Raw genomic sequence first — 22,040 nt, 5'->3', positions numbered from 1 at the left:
CACTGACTTGCCCCTTACTACTTGCATAGCTAGAGCTAATTGTATGGTCCCCTGAGATTTTTTTTTTCTCGAATGGGAAATGAGAACAAAGCCTAACTGGTAGGTGCCTTGATAGCACACTGTGAGGACTCTTGAAGGGTATTCTCCACACTGTAAGTGTTAAGTTAGCCAGCTGCTATGGACATCCCACAGGGGTAATAACTACCATCAGCAGGTGGGAAGTGTTCCCACAGACTTCTGTATGACTTCACAGGAGTCTGGTTGAAAGCACAGAAAGGCAGATGGAGTTCAACAACAAGACTGTATGAGTCATCTTAGAGTGCCCTGCACCCTGAGTGACGTGTGATGGTGGCACTGCAGAGCCCAGTGCCCCACTCTTCTCAGAACAGTAAAGTCATTGGTCTGCCTGCGGTGGAGACCGGTCAGGGGCCTCTGGCCAATCCAGACCCCCAAGTCATAGCTGGGGTAAGGTATCCCTGTCTCTTCGCAGCCTCTTCACGGGCTCCAGGGGGAGAGGATGGGCTGAGCAGTTTTGAGATGTTTATTTACAGGGCTTGAAGAAAGGAGTTGGCATTTAGGCTGGGACTTTAAGGGTGTTTGGGTTTAGGACTGGGTGGGATGTGGGTGGTCGTTTTGGATGACGGTTGTCTCTCAAGTGACCATCTTTAGCTGCTACTTTAACACTCTAACTGTTGCTGACAGAAGGGACTGAAACCTCCCTCCAAAATGCTCTCATCATGAAGTTTTCTTCATCCCTGTTCTTACCTTGGAGTGTGATGATCCACATGGCACCCTGGCATGGTCAGAATGGGAAGCAGAAAGCGACCTGGCTGTGTTCTTGGCTACACCCGTCTCTTGATGCCAAGAAGACTTAGGCCTCAAATTTCTGCTCTGGCATGAGACTATTTTCTCCCACCCACTATTCATTTGTGCAGAAAGAGAGCTGTCTTCTAACACCCTAGGGAGGATGACAGAGTGTCGGAGCATGAGAGGTCCAGGGCACTCCCCAGGAGACTTGTGGCTTTCAAAGATGCCCTCCAAAAATGTCATGAGAGATATACAATCTCACAGCATCCCTAGGAGACCTGAGCAGGTTAGGAGAAAACACACATGTGCACAGGACTTAACAGTCCTTGGGGATGCAGGAAAGGAAACCCTTCAGGAAAAAAGGAGCATGGTCCCACCTGCACAAATAGCGTGGGGCTCCAGCTGGCTGCCAACAGACAACCTGCGGCTTTTTCAGAGTTAGAGCGTATGTGCCGAGTCAAAGGTTTCTCTCTCCCTCTCTAATCTCCTTTTAACAGACACACAGAGTGTGACAGGCACTGTTCTAAGTACCTTGCCAGTTCTGTGAACTCATGTCATCCCTGTAACCACCTTGAGCCTGGTAGAATGATTTCCTAACTTTGCAGAGGAGGAAAAGTGGCCAAGGTCTGGAGCTACTGAGAGGCAGGTCCAGGATCCAAACCATGTAGAAACTATGTTCTCACCCACATTCATAGGGCCACCTCTGTGACCCCTCTAGCGAGGTGGGGTATCTTTTTTTTCAGTTTTTCAAGTCAGGATTATAGCCCCAGATGAACTAGAACTCTGTAGACCAGGTTAGCATCAAATTCACAGAGATCCACCTGCCTCTGTCTTTTGAGTGCTGGGATTAAAGGTGTGCGCCACCGCCGCCCAGCAGATGTGGGGTATCTTGATAGACTCTTAGGTATCCCCTCCTGACTACCTCACAAATATTCTACAGTCAACCAAGGAACAGAAGTAGGGTGACTTGGGGGTCACCTAACTCCTGGAGGCCGGAATCAGCGAGTCACCATCCATCCTCCTTCATATCTGCAGACACACATACCCCAAACCTCCACATGAATTCATTCAACAAGTATGCACCGAACATACAGTGGGCCAGTCAGTCTCTGTACAGATGGAGAAGGAGAGAAAGAGAAACATGGTGCCTTTTCTCCAAAAACTGACAACCGGTCTCTTTGAGGTGGCAGATAACAAGTCACCCCTGTGATGGGAGGGATTCTAGGGAAGCATTTGAAGCTGGGAGAAGGAGACTAGGTGGGTCTGAGATGGCAGGAGCAGGGATGGAAGCAACTACAAAGAACCAGTCTTATTACAGTGTGATGAACAGGCTGAAACAGAGACCCAGGGAGAAAGAATAGCTTGGAGAGTCAGAACCGGGGGTAGTACATCTTCACAGTGGGAAGCTATACAGCAACAAAACCCAAATAACTACAGTTACTCAAAAGTGCGGATGAACAAATGATTTCATTAATACAATGTTCGAACCCTGGGCAGAATGTTGCACATGGCTATAATCCCAACACTCAGGAGATGGAAGCAGGTGGATCAGAAGTTCAAGGTCATCCTTGGTTATGAGTTTGAGACCAGCCTGAGCTAAAAAAAAAAGAACCAAAAAACAAACAAACAAACAAACAAAAAAACAGGCAAAACTGAGCCATCATGTTGCAGGATAGAACACATACAGAATGATCAAAAGAAAAGTAAGGAAGTGATTGTTATAAAAATTTTATCAGGCTGGAGAGATAGCTCAGCGGTTAAGAGCACTGGCTGTTTGTTCTCTTTCCAGAGGCCCTGAGTTCAATTCCCAGCAACCACATGGTGGCTCACAACCCTCTGTAATAAGATCTGGCGCCCTCTTCTGGTATGCAGGCACAACACTGTATGCATAATAAATAAATAGCCGGGCGGTGGTGGCGCACGCCTTTAATCCCAGCACTCGGGAGGCAGAGGCAGGCGGATCTCTGTGAGTTCGAGGCCAGCCTGGGCTACCAAGTGAGTTCCAGGAAAGGCACAAAGCTACTCAGAGAAACCCTGTCTCGAAAAAACCAAAAAAAAAAAAAAAATAAAAATAAATAAATAAATAAATAAATAAAATCTTTAAAAAAAATTCTCTTTCGGAGGGTGGTTGGAAGGGAGCAGAGGGAGCTACCAGGGTAGGAGCAGACTCCCATCTTCTGACCTGAAGGTGGATGAGTATGTGAGCATTTGCTGTGTGGCAGTAGGTGATAGTATGCTGCTTAGTTGTGCCTCTCTTTGTGTTTTTAAGGGGGTAGGAGTAAAAACAAGAACGGGCATTCTAAACAGGGGCAAGTGTGGCAGGAGGAAGTCCATCACTAACTGTGCTGCCTAAGTCGTTCTAGGCCTGCCTGCCTGCCTGCTTGCTTGTCTGCCTGCCTGCCTGCCTGTCTGTCTGCCTATCTGCCTGCCTGCCTGTCTGCCTGCCTGCCTGCCTGCTTGCTTGTCTGCCTGCCTGCCTGTCTGCCTGCCTGCCTGTCTGCCTGCTTGCTTGTCTGCCTGCCTGCTTGTCTGCCTGCCTGTCTGCCTGCTTGCTTGTCTGCCTGCCTGTCTGCCTGCTTGCTTGTCTGCCTGCCTGTCTGCCTGCCTGCCTGTCTGCCTGCTTGCTTGTCTGCCTGCCTGCTTGTCTGCCTGCCTGTCTGCCTGCTTGCTTGTCTGCCTGCCTGTCTGCCTGCCTGCCTGCCTGCCTGTCTGTCTGCCTGTCTGCTTGCTTTGTCCACTCTGCCATCTCTGAAATCAGGGGGCACCTGTCACCATGGCATGTTAGATATGATGCCACATGGTCATTTCAAAGCTCTGGTCCTACTGGCTGCCTCCCTGTGGGTCACAGGCCCTCCTGAGCAGTGGCATGCCCATAGAATGAAGGTCCCAGAGCAAGTCCCTGCCACATGGTTGTTGGGGTTGGGGGATTGGAAGTGGAGTGGAGAAAGGTTTGGTAGGCCCCAGAGCGAGGCTGGGGAAAGGGGAGCCCAAGCTCTCCACTAAGTCTAAGGCCCAATCTAGTGACAGCATGGGCTCCCCTGATACCCACAGGCTGATGTTCCCCCCTGTAATGGGTCCCTTTGTGACCCAGGCAACCACATAGTGAGATCCACATGAACTAAGGAGGTGGAAGGATCATCCCAGGGTGGGTTTGAATGAAAGAAGCTACCAGAGATACAAACACCGGTACTGGAATAGTTTCTTCTGACCAGAGCTCAAACTAAAAGCTTCTTCAGCATCCTTTGAGCCCAAGGAGATAAGAGCTGTGGAGGTATGAAGGGAGGCGTCAGGAAGAGCTGCAGCGGAGTTTTTAGGTTTGGTTGCAGAGGGACAGAGGGAGTTCCTGATAGCAATGGAGCCCAAAACAAAACAACAACAACAACAAAAACCAACCACCCACTTAATGCACATACTTCAAGTCCCTAGTCTTCAGTGTTCAACTGGAGAAGTCTGGGAGGCCTCTATGCATCTGTCAGGGTAACACCTTGTTCTGTCAGCCCATTACGTCATTCTGAAGCCCAATAAATGGGTGCCTTTTCTACTTCCACGACAACCAGAGAAAGCTAAGGATGAAAGACACAGGACAAGCGGCCAAGGCCAAACAGCCACCAGATGATGGGGCAAGACTCTACCCTCTCCTCCACGGCTCTTCACCATGGAGCAGCCTTGCCCAGTTGTGGAAGTCTTCAGGCCGATATTGAGAAGGGTCTGGAATTTTCTAGTAGTCCTATACCCTTTTCAAGGAAGAATCATCCACGGCAGCTTGGGCCCTTCCTTTCTGCTCCCAGGGGAGTTCCCCCAGCTGGTGATCCCAGGGCAGCTTCCATGGCACAGTGCTTACCTCTCAAGATCTCCTTTCACTCCCTCGCTCGTCCTTGGCCTCAGGCCTTTCCAGTTGTGCTAAAAGTAGCACTGACTCCATCGCGGTCTGACCAGGAGCCAGGACTATTTTGATTCTATCCTCGGGAATCATGTGGTCTGAGGCGTGTGCGAGCTGGACTGCTCCTCTGGCACTCGGCTGCGGTGCCAGGAATGTTCTGGCACCGCACACCTGTTCCCAAAGCTGGGCTAAGTGTCTCTACTTACCCACAGCCTCCACCCTGTGCCTCCTGAGGTGCTGCTCTGGGAAGGAGAGGTGGTAGGACCTGGTAGTTGAGGTAGTAGGGGGTCTAATATCCTTAACCGTAGCAGAATACTCAGTGAGTATTAGGCAACACTCACTCTTTGAGCTGTTAGATGCAAGTATGTCAATCTGTGTGTAAGGTAGCCGATCCTTGAGTGCAGACAGCAGAGCTTCCTTAGAGATAGGAAGCACCATCCTTCCATGCTGGGCTGGGGACTTCCCTCTCTAGGGCCTTAACAGGGGAAAGGGGAAGAGAGGCTCGTCTGACTGACTTAGCTAAGTCATGGTGTAAGGCTCCTGCCTGGAAGGCCTATCTGTCTGCTGGAGTAGCTTGGCTATTCCTCAAAGCTCAGTTGAGGACCTGCCTTCTAAGGCCGCCTCCCAACCAAACCAAGCCACCCTTCTCCTATGACCCAAAGAGACCTTGGTACAGACTACCTTCAACAGAGGACTCCCACCCCCACCCCACCACCTTTCACCTCAGCTGTGAACCCCTAAGTTCAGGTGTCTCTGATTTCTACCACTCTGGAAGCAGCCGACATCCAGCCTGTGGAAGCTGATGACTCAGCTTTGTTCAAGTACCAACCTTACCCACAAGTCCTTCCTGTGTCCGTTGACTTGTGTATTCATACACCATCGTTGAACATGAACACTATTCCCATGACTGGTAGGAGCAATGTGGAAATAACATCTAATGATCCAGGGTTCCTGCCCAAGAGCAGCCCATAGCTTGCTGGTGGACACTTATGGCCCTGTATGATGAGCGCAATGCACTTTTTCAGAGGCCTCAGTGACTACCTAGGCCTCAGGGAGCTGGAAAAGACCTCCCTGGGGATTTGACCTGGAACAAATTTTCAGTGACATTCAGAAGTGCCCACAGTAGGACAATGATAGAAGAGGCCTCAGTTGGAGGACAGTAATGCAGGCCATGGAGATTGAAAGATTGACTTTTTTGTTGTTGTTGTGTGGTCAGCTCACATACCTGTAGGTTCTACATACTGCAGACTGAACTAAATATGGATTGAAAATATTTGAAAAAATTGTACTAAGCACACACACAGATTCTTTTTCTTAACATTATTTCCCTAAATAGTATGGAATAATGACTATTTCTACATGATTGTCTGAGGTATTTTAAGTAATCCAGAGGTGATATTCAGCACCCAGGAGAATATGGCCACCATGTGTTCCCTTTCTCTAAGCTTCCAGAGTGCTCAGTGCCCAGCTCTGTGTAGGATGTATAGGCTGTATGTAAATACTGTACCATGTTATGGAATGAGATTGGGTCATCCGCAGATATTGATGTCTGGTGTGTGTGTGTGGTGGGGGGTGTCTTGGAACCGATCCTCTATGAATAGCAAGGGAAGAGTCTGTTTTGTTCACAGATCTACCAGCCACGGACAGAGAGGCTGCTTGGTTCCTTCCTATGAACCTTGTGAGGTAGAGTGGGAGCATCATTGGGGTCCCAGAGTCCCTGTCTGTCCAGGGCCTGACATCTCCCCTTCTGGCCTCCCTCTGCTCCCTTCCAATTAGCATGAAATTGGCTCTGGTAATGCTGGTGTGCAATCCTTCTTATTAGACTCTTAATAGTGTATGATCACAGGGTCAGGCACCCTGGTGTGGTGGTCAGGGTCAGAGGTGTGAATTAAAGCCACACACAATTCCGATTGCTTCAGTCAGGAGACATGGGGGCCATCTGAAGAGGCCGCTTTCCTTTGACACTGCTAATGACCACACTTCCAAAGCGGCAACACTCCAATTCCTCCCTCAGTGAGCTTTAAACATCTTGCCCACATCACCCCATCCTCACAGTACGAACTCTTTACAAGTATTTAATCATTACATAACATAATAATGTCTTGTTAAGTGCCATGCCTGAGGTCTCACAGCTAGTCACAACAGAGCTGGCTTGTGAGCCGCAATCTTTGGGACTTGAGAAAGTCCAAGCATTTCTTCTTTACTAGCAAGAAGGCATGATCCTGGTCTGAGAATGCTAGATGGCTTGGCCCTCTACCCCCGAGACCACCAGGTCTCCCCTGCTTTTAGGATGGACCTTTGGTCCCTTTAACTCTCATGATGCCAACTGGATGTCAGACACGTGTGCCAAAGCCTCAAAAAGCCCCAGAAACGTATTAACTCGGTGTTGTCAGCCCCCACACCCATTGGCTTCAAGACCCTCTTCCCTAGGCTCCCCCTTCCTTTTGTTTTCGTTTCCTTGTTAGGATTTTTTCCCCCTAAGAGTTTTCTTTAGACCAGGCTGATCCCCCAGCTTTCTGCCTCTGAAGTGCTGGGATTACAAGCATGAGCTGCCACACCCAATCAGACTTTTCCTTTTTTTAATGCCGCTCCCCTCAGCCATCTTCCCACTGCTCTGGTCGATACTATTTCCTTCCCCTAAGCTTCCATAGCGCTCAGTACCCAAACCACAGCATCTCCAACTCCGCCCTTGTTTTCCTCCATCAGTAGTCATTTGTGTGCGGTGGTAATGGGGACACACTCCTAAGTGCTCACTACGCCTTCATGAAGTGTGGCTGAAGAGTGAGAGCACACATATAATCAGGGCCGGACCAAAGCATGCACGCCCACGGGAGACACCTGTACCCCTCAGCCCCTCACAAGGGAATACAGAGCCACCGTCTGAAGAGCTGAGTCGGTACTGCCATCTGAGTGACAGTGGGCAGCTTTTTCATCTGACCCACCTCACGGTCTTAACGGTTGGTTTGATGAAATGAAGGTAAAGGGGTGGAAGCATTTCAAAGAGTTAAAAAGGTCTTATGTCCATAGTGTACCGTTGTATTTATCCCATCTTTCCAAATGCCTAGTGTAAATCTGGACACATAGTAGATATAAATAACAATGAACTTAGATCGCATTGATTCATTCCCCCCCCCACTTACTACTTTCTAGGGGCTTTAGAGGCCATTGTTGACCCCAGCTCTGAGAAAGCCTGCCTTCCTGAGGGATCAAGTGAGAAGCAGGGGAAAATGCCTTGCGATCAATACTGAACTGCCTCCAGAAACTCCCCTGGTCTCCGTTTCGACCATGAGCTAGGGAGCCTAAGGCACTGGGGAGACTCTGTGTACACTCCAGGCCCATTGTCGTCAAGAACAAACACTGCCTTTCCGCAGTTTGGGCTCCCAAGCCCTGGGTTGTGGCCGTGTCTTGATGAACTCCAGGACGCCCTGGACACCACAAGCCTACAACTCCTCATCAGCCCGTCTTTCATTTCAGCACCCCTACCCCACAGAGGACGAGAAGAGGCAGATTGCGGCCCAGACAAACCTCACCCTCCTGCAAGTAAACAACTGGTGAGTTGGCATCATCTGCCCACGGGCTCTCGGATCCAGGGGCACACGCCTGGTGGGGGAATGCAGAGAAGGGAGAACAGACAGAATGCCCACACCTACCTCAGCCTCGGCTCCACTACCAGGCCAGTCCTCTTCCCATGTGGGCTAGATAGAGGGACTCTGAGTCAGCCTGTCCTGGGCTTCAACTGCAGCTTCTCAGCGCCCTCTGCTGGGAAATTGGGCCAAACACATCCCTAGAAACTTCCTGACTTTAGAAAAAATGAGCATTGCCAGAGAATCTGGGCTCACGCCTAGCCCAGTGGAGACAGGCTAGAGGGTCTTGCATCTGGTACCAAAGGTGGATATCTGGTCTACCCAACTTCATGTGCGCTGAAACCAAAGTGTTCTACAAAGTAAGGTGGGAAAGAGGAGGGGGAAATGCTTTTCTGAGCCCACGGGGATGTCAGTGTCCTTGTCTGCTTCTGGACAGGATGGATAGATGTGCTAGACCCTAAAGCTGGGCCCCTGTTGTAGTCCAAGACAGAAGTCAGTGACTGTGACCACAGCTCTTCCCTTCTCTGTTCAAGTCTGGTGGGTCTTGAGTAGGAATTTCTGACACCTCCTTCTGCGGTCTTCCCATGCTGCCTGTGGTCACCGAGCCCTGGGTAACTGGCAAATTCCTCAGCCATAGAGGGCCTTTCCCCCTAAACTGGTACACCTGTCTCCTGACCCCTGGGGGCAGCTTAGCCTTCGTATCTTCCCCACCCCCACCCCGCCCATGGGACCCAGATGGTGACTAACCAGATCTTCACCATCACCGCTGGGCAGGTTCATCAATGCTCGGAGGCGCATCCTGCAGCCCATGCTTGATGCCAGCAACCCAGATCCTGCTCCCAAAGCCAAGAAAATCAAGTCTCAGCACCGGCCCACCCAAAGATTCTGGCCCAACTCCATTGCTGCTGGGGTCCTGCAGCAGCAGGGTGGCACCCCCGGGACAAACCCTGATGGTAAGACCAGGACCGGGGAAGCCGTAGGTTGGGGCTAGTGGGGCTCCTGGAAAGCAAAGATTCAAGGGCTGAATGTCTCCTTACACAGCCAGGATTCCTGCCATTGATTCTTCACAGCGTTTGCCCCTGCTTTTCATAAACCCTACTGTAAGAAGGGGTGTTTTATACACATTTTTGTTTTTGCTATTGCTGTTGTTTGTGATTTGTTCTGTTTGAGACAGAATCTCACGTAGTCTGGCCTCAAAGATACTACATAGCCAAGGCTATCCTTGTATTTCTGATCCTCCTGCCTCTGCCTTCTTAGTGCTAGAATTACAAGTATGAGCCGAAAGAACTCCTGTATAAATTTGAACAAACCTAAAGCAACCTCACAAAGAAGTGGGAGCTGATGGTCCTTGGAGCCAGTGGCTGCTCCGCAGAGCGCCCTCCTCACTCATATTCCTGGGTGGCTCAGTGAAGTCAATATCTGCCTAGTTCTCCAAGGCCAAGGCATCTATAAATACCAAGGCAGGCATCTGGCTTGTGAACAGAGGCCAAGAGAAGCTTTGTTCTTCCAGATTCCCCACCACACCCTCCGTACATGCTCTTCACATTGCTGGTTTCCTAGTGAACAATGAATAATTTAATCAGCGAGACGTTTCTGAAGCTGGCATGTGAAGACCTCTGTGTGGGCAGGAGGGTGGAGACACGCGTGTACGTGCATATCTTCACGCGTACGGCTGTACACTGGTTCCTATGTGGTGGGTCACCATCTGTTGAGGCAGAACAGGAATAAAGAGAGGTCGTGCTGGACACGCTTGCAGAAACGCCCAGTGCTGTCAGGACTGACGCAGTGTCTTGAATCCTTGACTTAGCTGTCTGAGACTCAGTTTCCTCCGCTTCAGAGTGGGGAGTCAGTCAGAGGGCTCCTGCTTTACAGAGTAGTTACATAGAGAATACTGAGCATGTATTGGCCGCGGGGTGGGAGGGGTTGCTACCTGAGATGATGCAGGAGAAGCAGAAGAACGGAGGGATGGGAATCTCTGTGCCAGTGAATTGTCTCACTAAGTGTTTGGACAAACAAGGGGCCCACCATCCCATGAGCCAGCCCATCCACCCTGTCCATCACTAAGGTTGCTGGGCCTGACCAACAGCCCCTGTGTACCCTATCCTTTGTCCTCTCCATGCAGGTTCCATCAACTTGGACAACCTGCAGTCCCTGTCCTCAGATAATGCCACCATGGCCATGCAGCAGGCCATGATGGCTGCACATGATGACTCGTTGGATGGAACGGAAGAAGAGGATGAAGATGATATGGAAGAGGAAGAAGAGGAAGAGGAGGAGCTAGAGGAGGAGGCAGATGAGCTGCAGACAACGAATGTCAGCGACCTGGGCTTGGAACACAGTGACTCCCTGGAGTAGTCAGGCAGCCCCGATGGCACTGGTCACCAAGCAGGAAAGGAGTGTCATCAGGAGGGGTCAGGGTGGGAGGGAGGGGACACGGGCAGGCAGCACCAAGAAAGTTGGGCCCTAGCTTCCCCAAATCATAGCTTGAAGAAACGCAGAGGCGACACCCTGTTCCTTTCCAACCACCAAGCTTCAGTGAAAACCTAGTTCCAGACCCTTGGACTGCAGAGCACTCCATTGCTGGGGCCAGTCAAACAGCCCGTGAAGAAAGGCAGAGTGAGAGCTGGACTCACCCAATACCTGAAGACAGATGACACCATGGCTCCACGTGGAAAAGGACTTGGGTAGTTCACAAGCCCTGCCCTGTGAGGTGGACAGGCGCTGTTTGCAGAGCGGACCTTTGCCAAGGGGCAGACTTGGGAGGGAAGGATGAGGCAGAGGGGACTAACGTTTCCCCACAGGAGAATCTGAGCTCCCTCGAAAGACACTCAAGGACAGGAGGGACTCCAAATGCATAACTGGTGGCCAGAGGAGGAGGGCCTGAGGCAACACCGTGTCCTGCAGATCCGAGTGGGACATAGACTGCACAGGGCTCCAGCTTGCCCCACCAGGACCCTGTCTCTTAGCACAGCAGCCATGGACTGAGGAGAGGGGGAAGGAAGCCAAACAAGACTCCTTCTTCCTCTCTTGGAAATATATTGTCGGTGGGTCCAACCTGAAGAGGTTAAGAGCAGCTCTCCATCTGGGTCAGCTCTAGGACCAAGCAGGCGGCAGAACCTGGATCAGGAGCCATATTAAGATGACTTTGGGGAACACATCTGTCCCTAGGTGATCACATCACAGCTCCTGTAATAATAGGACCTTGGTGTCTTACCCTAGATGCTCCTATCCTCAAATGGAGTTCTCCAGATACCCCCGCCCCTCTGTAAACCTTTAGTGAGGAGGGCCAGGGGTTCTTCCCACTCCACAGGTCCCCATGGTATCCCTCTGCTCCCAGGCTGGTACCACCAGCCTCTAGCCTCCTTCTTCATTCTATCCTCCAGAGAAGGCAGAAGACACATCGGAAAGAAGCGTTATCCCAATGGGAAGGCAGGGTCTGAGGAAGGTGCTGCTGCTCTTGCCTTCAGTACCCGACATGGCAGGGGGATGGCAGACCAGTTGATCTGCACACGCCAGTGGGCCCGACCCTGAGGAACTGGGGGCTCCTGGGAGGAGGCTTCCTACCATCTGCCCTCACGCACACCCTCCAAACCCCACCTTGGAGGGCCCATGATTGGCACCCCGCTCCTCCTGTCCCCTCCTATTCTACGGCTGTGAATGGCAGGACTAATCACGTGTGTGTTTTCCATTGGGTTTAATGTGATGGATGTGCAGTTTCATTTGTAAATGTGCATTAGCCATCTCCTTCAGTGGTCGGATGTGAGTGGCTATCTGGCTCAACCAGAGGGGGCCCTTGGGGTCTTCTGGGACTTCCCCTCTTCTACCTGGTTGGATGGAGCAAAAGGATAGTCACTTTTCTGAGGTCTCCCGGAAATGAATGTATTTCTCCCCCAAAAGAGCTGATATTTAATGTTTTACTAGGGATTTTTGAGAAACAAATAACCTTATTTATAATCTGGGTGATCCAATCATTTTTTTACTCCCTTTTGATGTCATACTTAGAGGAAAGGCAAGCTTTTTTGGCGTGAGACTTTTGCAACACGCAGTGGATAAAACGTATTTCCTCTTCTAGTTCATTTTTCTTGTTAAAATACATACATCCACACATAACTTCCTCCACTCAGCACCGTGACAAGCACCCTACTCAGCACGGACATGTGTGCATATGTGCACATGGATACACATGCCTACATCTCTTCCTCCCAGCCCCTTCCACCCGCCTAATGTTATGCAACCTCCTTCCAGTGTATCCACCAAACCAGTACTGAATGTGGCCGCAAAGTTTTCAGTAAACCTTATCACCTACCGAAATGCTGGTGCACAATTCTCTCTTCCTGTGACTACCTTAGAGGTCCCTTATGCCTTCAGTGGGACCCTGGGCCAGACAGGATCTGGAAGCCCAATCCACTCCCATTGAACTGATCTCCCTCAGAAAGAGAAAAGGGGTGACCTCTGTTAGCCTGTCTGGAGAGGAAGATGGTCCACTTTGGCACTCCAGCTCTAAATCAGAGTCTAGAGAGGACAGAGGATGCTCTGTACTGCCCTCTCCCAACAGTCCTCTGCACTGCAGAGGAGAGCTGACCTTCACCCTTGTAGACCTCTGTATTTCCCATTGTTGCCCCAGGACTTTATCATCCAAGTTGGTGCAGCCATGGCCTACACGTCACTCTCATAAACCCACCTTCCTGTTGCTTGAGTTTTCCTGCCTGGCCCACAGTCAGGACAAATCTCTCTCACCCGCCAGTCCCAAGCCGCTCAAACCCGATCAAGTAAACACAGAGACTTATTTTGGTTACAAACTGTATGGCCGTGGCAGGCTTCTTGCTAACTGTTCTTACAGCTTAAATTAATCCATTTCTATTAATCTATATCTTGCCACGTGGCTTGTGGCTTACCGGTACTTTACATCTTCCTTATCCTGATGGCGGCTGGCAGTGTCTCCTACTCAGCCTTCCACTTCCCAGCTCTATTCTCCTCCTTGTCCCACCTATACTTCCTGCCTAGCCAATGGCCAATCAGTGATTTATTTATTGACCAATCAGCAACACATTTGACATACAGACCATCCCACAGTACTTCCCCTTTTCTTTTCTTAAAAAGGAAGGTTTTAACCTTTACACATCTCCAAAGTCAGCTTGGTATATTTGGGAATTTGGGCGTAGCTTCTCTTACTACTTCCTGCTGGAGGGGGGCGCTGTATCTTCTGGGGAAACAAAGAAAATTTTAGGATCATGGAGTAGTCCGTGAGGCTGTATCATCTGAGCCAGTTGTCTTGAAACGGTTCTGGATGTTGGATCATCTGGGCCATGGTGTCATCGGAGACCTTTCAGGGGGTCTTGGCTGGTCAAACCTGATGTATCTTACTCTGGAACAAATCCATAGCCTCTCGCTTTCTGTGGAAACAAAAGAGACTCTTTTCCAAAGCAACATATCCTTACATCCAAATTTTGAAGTCAAAGTATCTTTAAAATATACATACTGGTTTAACTCAGCTTCCTTTACAATCAAATATCTCTCTGTAGTTAAGAATCCCAAAGACAACACAATCCAGACTCTCTGTGTAATAGTCATCTCTACGTGGCTTATTTTTTATATTAATTTTACTGTCTCTTTAAAGACTTTATTTTTTAAAACCATGTATTTGTTTCTATACTGTATATATCACCTTTTTTTGTCTCTTTCAAGCCTACGTATATTTTACACACATTTTAAACTATTACATCTGAATCTGTCTTATTGTGAATCTATTGCTTTAAGCTGCAGCAACTGTGGCAGCTGGCTCCGCCCACCTCAGCTTCCCAACATGGCGGCGGCGGTACTGTAGTTTTACCACCAGCTCTGGGAGCTATTGTGGGTCTATGCTTTTATCCAAGCAGCGTGTAGCCCAGAAACCTCTTTTTTTGTTTTGTACTAGCAAAGGCTAAATCCACAATGTAGCTTAATGTGCCACTTGCAGAGGCCTCATTCCCGCCATACTGCAGGTCGAGCGCGCACGCCAGCAACCCGCCAGTAGCTCAAACCGGCAGCTGCCGCTCATTTGAGAGAGACAATTAGGAACTGTTTTTAGCTCCGTTTTAGAATCTTTTCTCAGGTTTTAGGTGGAAACTCGGGCCCCACGTTGGGCGCCATTTGTTGCTTGAGTTTTCCTGCCTGGCCCACAGTCAGGACAAATCTCTCTCACCCGCCAGTCCCAAGCCGCTCAAACCCGATCAAGTAAACACAGAGACTTATTTTGGTTACAAACTGTATGGCCGTGGCAGGCTTCTTGCTAACTGTTCTTACAGCTTAAATTAATCCATTTCTATTAATCTATATCTTGCCACGTGGCTTGTGGCTTACCGGTACTTTACATCTTCCTTATCCTGATGGCGGCTGGCAGTGTCTCCTACTCAGCCTTCCACTTCCCAGCTCTATTCTCCTCCTTGTCCCACCTATACTTCCTGCCTAGCCAATGGCCAATCAGTGATTTATTTATTGACCAATCAGCAACACATTTGACATACAGACCATCCCACAGTACCTTCCTTTGTTCATAGGTGGAAAGTCCTGGAGCATGGAAAGAGATGAATCGTGGGCTGCAGCTTTAACCCTGGTACTATGTCCAGGGCAGGGTCTGACCCCTAATCCCAGGAGTCTCTTCATTCCCTGCAGCCAAGCCAAGGATGCAGAAGGGGTCAGAAAAGTCAAAAGATTCAAAAGACGATAACAAACACATTACCACCTCACCTCCCCAAATTGGAAAGACAGAGAGCCAGACATCATAGACCATGTAAGTTGTCCTAACCCTCCGGAGTAGGAGGCAGGGGGATTAGAAGTTCAAGGCCATCCTTGGCTACATACTCAGAGGATAGCCTGGAATACACGAGACTTGTCTCAAAAAATAAAATGTAAGTAAAAAGAGAGAACCTGGGGGAGATTTCATTATCATTTCAAGCAGAAGTTTCCAAGGAACACACACACACACACACACACACACACACACACACTCAAACGAACTGAAGAGAAGGCTCAGCAGTTAAGAACACTTGCTGTTCTTGCACGGAGGACCTACACTCAGTTCCTAGCACCCATCTCAAACAGCTCACAACTGCCTGTAACTCCAGTCAGGATACCTTTCTCTGACCTCTGCAGATACCAGACAGGCACACTGTGCACTAGCATGCATGTGGGCACTCACACACACAAATGAAATAAGAAGTCTTTAATATATGTATACACACAGCATATATATATTGCCAAGGAAAAAATTCCATGACCAAATTAGCTGGATACTCTTAGCTAAAAATAAATGCCAACCAAATTAACCCAAAGTTCCTAGCTAAATATACCACACATTGTGTGCAATGCACATTGTAGTGAAGGCTCCGAAAAGTCCTGCAGGAAAAGAAGCCTGTTTAACTCTTTAGCTGTTCCTTAGATTCACTTGATCCGTCTCTGCTCCTTCTTTCCAAGTCATATGTATTAAGGATTCTGCAAACCACACAGCAGAAAATATGTCCCAAAGAAATTAGACTAACATGGTTTTCCAACCCGGGGTGCCATCTTTTCAACCATGCTGACAACTAAAAGTGGGTTTGTGGTGTGGGTGGTTGTGTTCTCAGGAGACGGCAAGTGCTGTGTCTGCATGATCCAGATGATGCAGACAAACCCAGAGAGATGTCCCCTGTGGTAATGACAGAGAGGGGATACTGGGGGTGGGGGTGGGTAGATTTCTTTAGCCTAAAATAAAACTCTGTTATTAACAGCCCAAGAAACTGTTCAGGCCAGCTTCTGGACCTGACTGCCAGTTCATCGGAAAGGCCCTTTCAGGCTTGCAAATCCTGCTGAAGACTTAAACATCCTTGGCCAGAAGCCCCTCTTCTGATTTACACAGGCCAGATGACAGCAATGGCTGGCAGCCTGCAACCAGCTCAGTCTTAATCCCAACGAGCTCACTGTTGTTTCTGCACACAGTTGTTAAGCTCGCACTGTCCTGGGCTCCGTTCTAGGCACAGGAGACAGTCATGGTCATGAATCCCTTCCGGGCAGTCCGCATCCTAAAAGAGTGGGTTAGAGCCACAGTCTGACCATTCTGAATGATCTCTAACTTTATTGCTCAGTGTTGCGGACAAGAGCTGCTCAGGTCAAGTGTGATGTTGAGATAACATCCTGCTTACAGTCATGGTTTGCTCAGAGCAGTTGCTTTTAAGATTGTTACACCAACATTTAGAAGTTAGAAGATTGTACATGGAACAAATGAGATTCCTGGTCTCTCCTGAAGTCAGGCAGTCAGGCAATTTGGGATCTACATGCCTGCATGACTGTGACTGGAGCACCTGAATGACTGCTACCCTGAGATTCACTCTCTAAGTTATGACATCCCCCACTCCTGTGGTAGCCCAGCACTGAGGCTGAGGTCAGCTGTGGTTATGCTGGGACTGACCTTAAGTAGTTAGTTAGGTATTCTCCCCTTTCTAATATCTAATTGGGTTAGAGTGCTTTGTTTTGGGTGTTTCAGTCTGGTGTGGCTTGATTTGGTGGTGTTGGGGATTGAACCTAAGGCCTTGAAAATGCTAGGTAAATGTCCTACCACTGAGCTGCATCCCAATTCTGCGTGCGTGCGTGCGTGCGTGATCTATTTTTTTGAGGGGGGAGGTCTTTCTGTGTATCACAGGCTGGCCTGGGACTAGTTATGTATAGCAGGCTAACCCCAAACTCACTGTGCAGTTAGGCAACCTTGACCTCTTCATCCTCTTGTCTAAGACTCTAGTGCTGGAGTTACAGCTGTGCATCGCTGTACAGAGTTTATAAGTTTATAATGGGTCTTTATTAAGAAGGGAAGTATTTCTCTAAACCCATTTCTCCACCAAGAATGAGAAAACAAGATCATCCAACGGGACTCTGCCTTGGAAACAAAATATTGGAGAAAATATATTTGTGCAAATGCAGATAATCCTGCCTTTTCTTGCACTTTGTGCCTATCTCACACCCAGACACCTTCATTCACTTGTCATACCTGCCTACCTGGCCTTGAGAGGTAATCATGAGCTCTGAGGGAACAAAAATTACCATGAGCAGTGTTTCCTCCGGAACATTGCTCACAGAAAATAGACTTCAGGGGCCCTTTCGTCTCAGCGGGTAAAGGAACTTGCCACCATGCCAGACCATCTGACTACGATTCCTGGGGTTCACATGATAGAAAGTAAGAACTGAGACGTTCAAGTTGTCCTCTGACCTCCACACACATGCTACGGCGGATGTGCCCCCCACACAAATAAATAAAATATGTTCTTAAAAAAATAGGTTTCAGAGCTAGGCATATGCACCTGTAATCCAAGTACCTAGGAGAGAAAGGCAGGAGGATGGAAGGGTTTGAGACCAGCTTGGGCTACCTAAAGAGACCCCACCTAAGAAAGATAAGAGAAAAGGGGGAAGAGAGTAGAGTGGAAGAGAGAGGAGAGGAATCTCCAGCTCCTCTTTCAAGTTCCTTCCTACATAGTTCCCTTCTTTCTTTTTTCCATGTAGATCCAACTTCAAAGCCATTTGTCCATTCCCTGACCTTTCAGGGTGCCTACTATGTACAGCATCAACCTGAGGTCAAAGGATAATTCAGCTTTGCAGGGAGGGCATCATCAACCAGGGGATAAGGACTAAGGCCAGCAGATAGTGTGGCCTGAGCTGTGCTGTGTGCTTCTTGACACCTTATTTCTAGCCCACAAACAAGGCAGGTTATATTACACCACTTCCAAGTGTATCTTCTACTTTGATATTTCTCAGCCTCTCTCTGGGCCGATCTCATTTAGCCCCTTTGCAAATTAAATGCATCTCATTAAATTGAACCCATTTAGGACAATGCCCTTCAGGTGTGTGCATCTTCGTACATCTTTCATTTTAAGACAAGTGTTTGATTTATTTTCATCTCATTAAACTCTTTAAAATTATGTGCATCTCATTACACTCAGCACACTGAGATGACTTATTTCAGGTGTAGACATTACACCCAGTATTACCAGGCAAGAATATGAATTTTTTTTGTTTCATTACAAGCCTTACAATTTATGTACATCTCATTACAATCAGCCATTTAAGACAATTCCCTTCAGTTGTATGGATCTCATTATACCTTTTCATTTACTGATTTTTTTCAGGTTATTTATTCAGAGAACTCACTTCAGGTGTATATGTACCTCATCTTCACCTGTTATTCATGTGAATTTCTGGGTGGCTATTCATGTCATTGCATTGTAAAATGTTTATTCTATCAAACTTCTTGAAGGCCAGCTATGCCATCTTGTGGGCCTCTTATGATGGCACACACAGGAAGAATGCTGGGCTTTCTTCTCTGGGTTTAGTCAAGACTCTGCCAACACTGTCCTTTATTACACAGAGACCACCAACATCAACTCTCCTCATGTGCACGCTGAGGAGGCAGACGGGGTCTAAGTTCTCCTTCCACTGATATTCGTGAAACTGTAGTGCTGTAGACGATGGCTCAAGTTCTTAGTTCCTCCTGGAGATGCTGCCCAGATACCCACCCAGCTAGGGAATTAAATGAGTACCACAGCCCAGCTCCCAGCACCCAGAGGAACACATACTTCCTGCTCCATCCATCCCTTCATCTGTCGGTCCATCCGTCCATCCATCCATCCAATTACTGGGAATGGAACCTGGGTCCTGTCTATTGGCAGGTGCTCTACCACTGAGCTACACCCCCAGCCCATGCTCTGCTTCAGACTGGATGGAGTGTGTATCCACACAGCAACTCCTGTTGGAAGGAGGTGAAGCAGCTTTGCCCTCTTAGGATGGAATCTCCCCAGCTCCTTCCAGGCTCAGTAGCGTTTATTATCTCTCCTCCAATCCTATCCTGGGGATTCTCAGCTGGAGTGCACCTTAGAATTGCTGAGCGGGAGTTTTGGACTTGCAAATCAAAATATTTCAGAGTCTGGACCAGGAGGTGCATTTCAACAGCACCTCAGAGATTCTGAACTCGATTCACAAAAGCATCTTCAGGGCAGTCACTTGGAGCTGAAAATGGTGGATTCTCTCAGCATTGTCCCTCCAAGCTCCCGTTTGCAACTCAACAAGAGTAAGTTCAGAGTGAGCAAACAGAGTTGCAGACTGGGGACCTGTGGGTCAGTGAACCCTCTCACCCATGGCATGTAGGAATCTTTGGTCTGCACACTAGCATTGTCTCTCCTCCCTCTCACACTGTCCATTGCCTTTCAGGGCCAAAAAAAAGCCAAATCACTACACAGAGGCAGCCCATGCCTGGCTCTCCACCCCCGATGTGAGAGCCGAGGCATGAGGAGTGAGAGTCCAGGAGCAGAAACGCTGCCTGGCTCTGGGACTCAAGTGCTACAGGGGAGCTTGGCTGCAGGGAGCGTGTGGTGCTTCCGGGTATCTTGAATTCATCCTCAGGTTCTAGCTGTTCCACCCAATGCTAGCACTGGGTTCTAACTCAGGCAGCATCCCTGGGTGACTCTGGGCTGCTTTGTCTGCTTCTTCTTCTGTCACTCCACCTGTCGCCTCGCCAGTGAAAATAGAACCTATTCTCCAAACTCAAAATAACTCTGGCTTGACACCCTCTTCTTCCACCACTTCTTGGAGTGAACCTGCTGAAGAATCAGAATGCACCCGCCTCCTGCCTGCTGTTCATCTCTTCTTCCCCACCCCACCCCCTGGGCGGGGGGCAGGAGTTCTACAATCAGCCCGAGGCCTCCCTAGGCCTCTCCCCAAGCAGGATTTAATATGGATAGAATTGGGCATCATCAATCAAATCTGTAACCCCAATACTTGGAAGGCCAAGGCAAGAGAATCGCTAAGAGACTGAGGCAAAACCGGATTGTGGTGGCCTGTGCCTTGTATCCCAGCACTCCAGAGGCAGAGGCAGGTGAATCTGAGTTCGTGACCAGCGTGGTCTACAGAGCAAGTTCCAGGACAGCCAGAGTTACACAGAGAAACCCTGTCTAGGAGCGGCGGGGAGAAAGAAAAGAAAAGGGGGAGAGAGAGAGAGAGAGAGAGAGAGAGAGAGAGAGAGAGAGAGAGACTAGCCTGAGCTACGTAGCGAGACACTGTATAAAAACACAAAATAAAACAGTTACAAGGCTAGAGTCCCTGTGAGGCTGATTTAGGGGAGTACGCCACATTCATCTTCTTTTGTTTTTGTTTTCAAGACTTCTGTGTCTCTTGGATTATAAAATAATGACCATCCAAAGCTAGAGAGGCCACAGGGTCCAGCCCTGTCACTGTGTTCCTCAAAATTTACTAGTAAAAGCCACTTATGGAGCACTTTGAGTACATGCTAGACACTAAAGATTCTTCAAAACAACACTGAAAATTCTACTAGAAATATGACTATCAGTAGTCTCATTCTTAAAATATAGAAGTTAAGGCTAAAAGAAATTACGTAATTAAAAATATATATTATGCATATATATATACATATACATAAATATGTTATTTTGGAGGTGGACATGGCTCATGGCTGTAATCCCAGCACTTAGGAGGCAGAGGCAGAAGGACCAATAATTAAAGGCCAGCCTTGGTTACAGAGAAAGTCTGAGGTTAGCCTGGACTATATGAGAACACACCTCAAAAAACTAATAAAACAACAACAACAACAAAATCTAATTAAAATTAGGTTTTAGTTAAGCATGGTGTTATGTACTTTTAATTATAGCACTAGGGAGGCAGAGGCAGAGAGGGGGTTCTGTGGATTCAAGACCAGCCTAGTATATAACAAAGTTCCAGGCCAACCAGAGCCATATAGAAACTAGTCTTTAGTTTGGAAGTGTGGCTCAGTGGAGGGGCAAATGTTGAGCATGAGTGAGACCCTGGGCTCAGTCTCAACACTCAAAAAAAATTATTTGATCTGATATGTAGTACAGCTAAGATTAAGAGTTCAAGGTCAAACCCTCAGTCCTTTCATGAGATAGTCATGGGCCTCCCTAAACCTTGGCTTGACCAGAACCAGCCTCCAGGCCAAGGGAGGAGACCTTTCATCCTGAAGTTCTAAGAGGTGTTTGCCTCCCTGAACATGCCCTCACCTGTCCCCCACAAAGTCCCTTGGATGAGAAAGTGCTCAAAAATGTGGGTTGCAGCCTCAGTCTGCCTGCCCACAGCAGTCTCCCTTAGGAAAGAGGCAAGATAGAATCTCTGTCCTCGGAACTCAGGAAGTCCCTTTCCACAGATCTGCTGAGCGGCAGGAGTGGACTGGAGGGGGAGTCAGGAAGTCGATCTTCGAAGGAGAAGCTGTCTGGGATGGAGGAGTGGGCCAGAGCTCCTTGCTGATGGTTGCACAGATGAGGTTTAGAGATCTGTGTGTTGAGTCCAAGTGATGTAGCAGCGCCAGCCAAGCCTTTTCCCCTGACCTGTGTAGAAAGGCAACCCTCTCCCGCTGCCTGGAGATCAAGGTACTTAGGTGTTTAGGACCGACTCCTGAGCACACAGTCACAATCAGGCTGGAAGATGGAGGAGGCACAAAGCGCTGGGCGCTCTTGGACAAGCTGGCCTAGAACAGGTGCCCACACATAAAGGGGAGTCAACTGAGAGCCGAGAACTGGCCCAGGGCTCCGGGGCACTGTCAGATCCAGCAATATTGGTGGGAGAAGATAATAAAATAATTCTGATCAAGGAAAAGGGGGGACAAAGGATGAAGTGGAAATACGCTGGACTGGAAGACAAACACCTGGCTCCTCACTTCTTGCAACCTATGATTCTTTTCCTTGTTCTGGGACATGTGGGGGCAGGGAGAGCACGGACAGTGCGGGAGGAGAGAGAGGAGAGAGAGG

General features: G+C 48.7%; 1 protein-coding gene and 1 long non-coding RNA gene across 9 annotated transcripts in view; one reads left to right on the top strand and one right to left on the bottom strand.

Moving 5' to 3' along the window:
- The window catches only part of Pknox2 (PBX/knotted 1 homeobox 2), a 273,676-nt gene extending 261,094 nt beyond the window's left edge, over positions 1 to 12,582 (top strand). For all 8 annotated transcript variants that reach the window (XM_052756552.1, XM_052756526.1, XM_052756546.1 and 5 more), the window contains 3 exons: positions 8,162 to 8,238; positions 9,046 to 9,224; positions 10,394 to 12,582. In XM_052756552.1, coding sequence (XP_052612512.1) covers positions 8,162 to 8,238; positions 9,046 to 9,224; positions 10,394 to 10,626 — 489 coding nt within the window. In that variant the 3' untranslated portion in view covers positions 10,627 to 12,582. The remainder of the gene's footprint in view (positions 1 to 8,161; positions 8,239 to 9,045; positions 9,225 to 10,393) is intronic.
- LOC128121686 (uncharacterized) lies at positions 11,960 to 22,040 on the bottom strand. The gene is made up of 2 exons (XR_008222237.1): positions 14,792 to 22,040; positions 11,960 to 12,952 (listed from the first exon to the last, which is right to left on the bottom strand). It is a non-coding gene; the product is annotated as an uncharacterized LOC128121686 (long non-coding RNA).

Source organism: Peromyscus californicus, unplaced genomic scaffold (genome assembly GCF_007827085.1).
Source record: "Peromyscus californicus insignis strain IS unplaced genomic scaffold, ASM782708v3 Scaffold_11__1_contigs__length_118956290, whole genome shotgun sequence".
Taxonomy (NCBI): Eukaryota; Metazoa; Chordata; class Mammalia; order Rodentia; family Cricetidae; genus Peromyscus; species Peromyscus californicus.
Note: the sequence above shows the minus strand (reverse complement) of the source record. Positions and strands in the feature narration are given on the sequence as shown.